The 6,023-nt window shown below is 42.0% G+C and overlaps 1 protein-coding gene across 2 annotated transcripts in view; it reads right to left on the reverse strand.

The window, feature by feature from the left end:
* The window catches only part of qsox2 (quiescin Q6 sulfhydryl oxidase 2), a 93,966-nt gene extending 90,208 nt beyond the window's left edge, over positions 1 to 3,758 (reverse strand). For both annotated transcript variants that reach the window (XM_078550097.1, XM_078550096.1), the window contains exon 1: positions 3,444 to 3,758. In XM_078550097.1, coding sequence (XP_078406223.1) covers positions 3,444 to 3,714 — 271 coding nt within the window. In that variant the 5' untranslated portion in view covers positions 3,715 to 3,758. The remainder of the gene's footprint in view (positions 1 to 3,443) is intronic.
* Between the last annotated feature and the right edge of the window lie 2,265 nt (positions 3,759 to 6,023).

A 6,023-nucleotide genomic window follows, 5' to 3' on the forward strand; every position in this document is an offset into this window, starting at 1 on the left:
ACATTTTGAACCATAGTGGGGCAGAGGTCAAAAAGGGTGGAATGCTTAGCCAGTTTCTCCCTCCCTAGCCTCAGGGCTGAGGGGCCAACGGCAGCAACTCAACTGCCTTGTCAGCTGAAATCAGTTAACTTCTTATGGACCACAGCAGAATCTTGGGTCTTCCAGGCCCCTAAGTGAATTAATACATTTGCCCAGATGTATAGTAAGGTTCTTCATCTAACTGCTGCAACTCTAAACTAAACATTGATAATTACCAAATCTGGGAGGCACCAGAAGATGTGTCACCTTCTGCTAACTGTCTCTCCTATTTAAGTTCTGACGCTACGTGACTAAGTCCACCTGCCATTAAAATGTGGAACTATAAAAATAATTAACAATGTTACCTCAAACCTGGCTGCATTGCTTTCTCAGAAATAAGGTCTTAAAAGACTGCTTTTGTTAGAAGGATAGACTGTTGTTCTAAGGTTAGCTACAATTTAAGAATTTTACAGGTTTTTGTGTTTATATTAAAAAGATGTCAGGTGATTACATTTTCATTCTAAATCAAATTTATTATCGTTGTACAAAAAGTTGCAACCCTGCAGTGCATTACATGTGGAAATTCAGCAAGATGCTTCACAGAGGCACAAGACCAAAGGTTTGGTCAAAGAGGTAGATTTTGAGGAGGACCTTAAAGGAAAAGGGAGAAGTTTCAACAGAGAATTACAGAAGTAAGATCTTGATGACTGAAAATAAGGTTGCCACTGGTGGGGTACAGGGAGGGGAGGATGCATAAAAGGCCAGACTAATAGAATATGGGAGTGAGGGTATGTAGGGCTAAAGGAGCTTCTTGCAGAGCTAGGGAGGGACAAGGCCACAACGCAATTTAAACGCAAGGATAAGAAGTTTAACCTTGAGGCATTGGAGAATGAGGAGGCAGTGTAGATCAGCAAAGACAAGGGTGATGGGTGAGTAGGTCTTTGTGCAAGATAAGATACAAGCAGAAGAGTTTTGGATGAGCCGAGATTTACAAGAGGGTAGAAGATAATTTGAGTCTGGAGCCTACAAAGGCATGAACGAAACTTAAAAGAAGATAGCACTTTTTACAGCACTAGGCATCTCAAAGCACTTTACAGCCAATGAAGTATGTTTGAAGTCGTCACTGTTGTAGTGTTGGAAGCACAGCTGCTAATTTGCGCACAGCAAACTCCCACAAATAGCAATCCAATAATGGCCGGATCATCGGTTTTTGTGATGTTAATTGAGGGATAAATATTGGCCAGGACACAGTGGATAACTCCCCTCCCTGCTCTTCTTCAAAATAGCGCCACAGGGTCTTTTATGTCCACATGAAAGAGCAGGCCTTTTAATATCCTTATCTACAAGACTGCACCTTCAACTGTACTGAACTGTCAGCCTTGATTTTGCATTCAAATCCCAAAATAGGACTTGAACCCAGAACCTTCAGCTTCAGGAGTGAAAGTGCTACTAAGTGAACCACAGTTAACTCAAGGCTGAAGTAGGGGTGAAAGCTGGTGATGTTACGGATGCGGATCTAGCTAATCTTTGTGAACAGCCTGGTTCAGTGTCAGACAGTGTTCATGGAAAGGAATGGAGTCATGAGGGTGTAAAGTTGGTGCTGGGAGCTGAAAACAATGGTCTCTCCAAGTTTTAGCTGGCAGAAAATACAAGTCAGCTAAGGCTGGATATAATCTGTTTTACAGACACTGTACTACAAAACATCCACCATCAATACAAGGCTTAAGAACTCTATCAGAGCCAAGCAGAACAAAGTAGACTTAGATTGTTTATAAATATTTCTTAAGTTTACACTTTGATATTAAAATTATGTTTTAGAAAGTAGAAAAAATGTTTAACTGTAAAATACCCATTACAGTATGCTGTAATAAATCACTGTACACATACAGAAACCAAATCTCAACCTGCTAATAAAAACAAAGATAAGGCTGAGCAATAAAAGTGTTAACCATATGTGCACAGAAGGTAATTCGTGGCCTGTGGCATGGTTCTTTTGTTATGTTAACTTGGCAGCACACACAGTAAGCATTGGGAAACTTTGCAATAGCAATAGGAAAGGTTTAACAAATAAAAAAAACACCTTCTGCAAGGTGGCGTTCAGCAATTCACATACACTTCAGCACCTTCACTGAGGTTGCTGTTGCAAAATGCAAAGGCAGTGGCAAATGTAAGGCAAAAGTAAAGCAGAATCACAGAATTGCTATGGTGCAGGCCATTCAGCCCATCATGTCTGCACCAGTTCTCCGAATGAGCAATTCACCTAGTGACATTCCCCACCTTCTCCTTGTAACCCTGCACATTCTTCCTTTTCAGATAACGGTCCAATTCCCCTATGAAATCATTGATTGAACCCCACTCCATCACATTCTCAAGCAGCACGTTCTAGACCCTAACCGCTCGTTGCTTGAAAAAGATTTTCCTCATGTTGCTTTTGATTCTTTTACTGATTACTTTAAATCTGTGCCTTCTTGTTCCTGATCCTTTCATGAGTGGGAAAAGTTTCTCTCTGTTTACTCTCATGATTTTGAACACCCCTAACAAACATCCTCGCAGCCTTCTCTCCTCCAAAGTAAAACAGTCCTAACTTCTACAATCTATCTTCGTAACTCAAGTCCCTCATCTCTGGAATCATTCTCACGAATCTTTTCTGCACTCTCTCCAATGCTTTCACATGCAGCACCCAGAACTGGATGCAATACTCCAGCCGAGGTCTAACTAGTGCTTTATACATGTTCAACAGAACCTCCAAAATAAAAGCAAAATTCTGCGGATACGGGAGGAGATCTGAAATAAAAAAAACAAAGTGCTGGAAAAACTCAGCAGGTCTGGCAACATTCTGTGGAGAAAGAAACAGAGTTAACACTCTAATAAGTTACAAAGAAGACTCACATTCGACCTGAAACGTTAACTCCTGTTTCTCTCCCCACAGGATGCTGCCAGCCAGACTTGCTGAGTATTTTTTTCCTGAGCACTTTCTGTTTCAACACCACCTCCTTGCCCCTTGCTAATAAAACCTAGGGTACTGCATGCTTTTTACAAGCCGCACTCTCAACCTCTCCTGCCACCTCCAACGACTTATACACATATGCACCCTTGCCAGCCCAGAAAACCAAATTCAATTTAATTCGATAAGTTTCCCTTGAAAAAGTTTATTTTTTGTTACAGCAGCCCTTGGAGAGGCTTCCAATTTGTTTACGTTTATTGGTTTTACAAGAGTATGTGCACCCTCTGTTCCTCGCTCGAGGAGCTGGATGACCGATTCCCTGCTCCTCTATATTCCTGCACCACCTTTAGAATTGGACCCGTTATTCTATATTGTCTCTAGGCAAAGTAAAGCAAGTGTGCAGTGCAATGCAATGCAAGCGGATCGCCAACCCCACACCCCCGCAACATCCTCAGTCCTCCACGGGCCCGCCAGGCCTCACCTTTCACATCCCTGGCCAGCGCCTTCCAGGTGGGCGCGTAGTTGACACAGTGGCCGCACCAGGACGAGTAGAACTCCACCACCCAAGCGGCCGACGAGTTGCTCAGCAGGCCCTTGGCCCCGTCCGCCTCCAGGATGACCACCGGGTCCTGGCTGCTGTACAGCCGGGCGGCGTGGCCCTGGCGCAGCAGCTGTACCAGGAAAGTAACGGTGGCGGTCAGGGCCACCAGGGCGCGGCGGCTCCGGCGCTCGCCCCGGCCGCACGGCGCCATCTTTCCCCAAAGCCGAAGCTGACAAAACGGCCACACGGCGCGCGAGCAGCTTCCCCCCCTCTCACCCCGCCTCCCCTCGTCGACCTCCTCCTCCTCCTCCTCTCGCCTGCATGACGTCGGCATAGGGGGCGGGGCGCTTCACTGTCGCTAGGCAACCGCCCACCTCGCGCGAAACACACTCATTCATAAAAAATCTTCAACGTCCCACTGCAGATGTGGCATGGCCACATTTAAAGGGACAAGTCTACATTTAAAAGGACATGGCCGCATTTAAAGAGATGTGTCGACATTTAAAAGGGATGGTTACATTTAAAGATAGAAGTCTATATTTAAAAGGGCATGGCCACATTGAAAGACAGAAGTTTACATTTAAAAGGACATGGCCACAGTTAAAGACAGAAGTCTACATTTAAAAGGGCATGGCCACTTTTAAAAGGACATGGCCACATTTAAAGACTCATGTATACATTTAAATGAGCATGGCCATATTTAAAGGGACATGTCTACATAGAGACGTGGTCATATTTAAAGGGGCTTGACCACATTTAAGGCAGTATGGCTACATTTAAAAGGATATGGCCACATTTATACTGAGGAGGAGATGAGAACTTTTTTTTCATGCAGCAAGTTGCTATGATCTGGAAAGTACAGCCAGAAAGGCTGATGGAAGCAGTGACTTTTAAAAAGTAATTGGCTAAATACTTGAAAAGAAAAACAATCGCAGGGCAATGTGAAAAGAGCAGGGGGCTAATTGGAGAACTCGTGAAGAGTCAGCACAGGCATGATGACTCAAATGGCCTCCTTCTTCTGTGCTGTATAATTCCATGATTTAAATGGAAATATCAACATTTAAATGGGAATTCTGGCTGTCCAAAAGATTCTCCACAATTTTTATTCCCCTCCCCAACCTCCCTGCCCTGCCAGGGTACAGGTCTGACTGGCCTTCATGTGCTACAGCAGGCCTTGCAACTCATCTAGTCCTCACCCAATATCCATATCTGTGCACTTTCCAGTAGGGCTTTCAAAGGAATTTTTTTAAAAAAGGGCAATAAATACTGGCCTTGCCAGCAATACCCACATCCCATGAATGAATAAAAAATGTAATTGTATTGCCACCATTACAGAACAGAATGGCTGTGTGAGAACCAACTAATCTGTGGAAGTTTGAATTTTCACAACAATGACGTTTGTACTCAATGTCATCATTTCTGCCTCTTATTCCTATCATTTTTATTCCTGAAATGATATTCAATTCGAATCAATTAGAAAGGTCTCAGTTTATACTTCTGTGGCAACTCCACCTGTTGACTTACTGCTCAGTCACCTTGACATTCTTCTATGCTTTTAAACTACTTCAGACTGTTTCTCAACAGCATGATGTTCCTGGATAAAAAATCACAATTTCACCAAACACCAAAACATTTTTGTGACTATTTAACCAAGAGCACTGGCATATGAAAAGTATCAAATAGGAAGTGACAGCGATATACAGGTACACAAATCTTGTTTTGAATTGACCAAATAAGTTGGCAGTGCAGAGAACTTCAAAGAGTTCAATAAATATTTCCTTTTGTACCCCTCATCCAAATTCAATATCAAATTGAATTTGAGGGGAGTCAAGAGGGAGAGGAAACGTTCCTTTGCTGGTAAACTCACCATACAGTGTATGATGGCTTATATTTTATGAAAGTCACAATTTTTAAGCCCAAACAGAGCAAATAAATACGAAATTACTTTCAGCCATTGAGTAAAACACTACAAATTTTATTTCATATGAAAATACAATAGTGGTTTATAAATTTTAATACAAACTTCATAAAGAAAATATATTAAATGGAATAACTTTCCTGGGTGTCAATATTTACAACAATTATGCAGCTAAATCTTGGAATTGAATATCTCATTGAAAACATTTCGGAATAATTGAACTGCTTCATCATTATGCATAGGGATATTCAGTACAAATCTGTTATAAAAAGGAAAATCTTTAACAAATAGAAAAGCAAAAATACAAAGATCTTCTAGAAATCACTGCAAATCATTTCTGTAGAATCACATAACAGGGTGATGCTGAGTGTGACCCAAATGGTCAACAATCACTGGTAATGACAGAAACACAACAACGTATACATATAATCTTAATTATATTTTTAAATTAACATTCAGTTTGCACTGGAGCAAAACAACAGCAAAGCCGGTATAGGAAGCTGAAGTGGTAACAGCAAAGCCTCGGAAAAACCAAGGTTGAGCCCAATCTTGACTAACCTTTGTATCTGGGCTTTCCTCTAACAATCAGCACCGAGGAAAGG

Source organism: Cetorhinus maximus, chromosome 10 (assembly GCF_964194155.1).
Source record: "Cetorhinus maximus chromosome 10, sCetMax3.hap1.1, whole genome shotgun sequence".
NCBI lineage: Eukaryota > Metazoa > Chordata > Chondrichthyes > Lamniformes > Cetorhinidae > Cetorhinus > Cetorhinus maximus.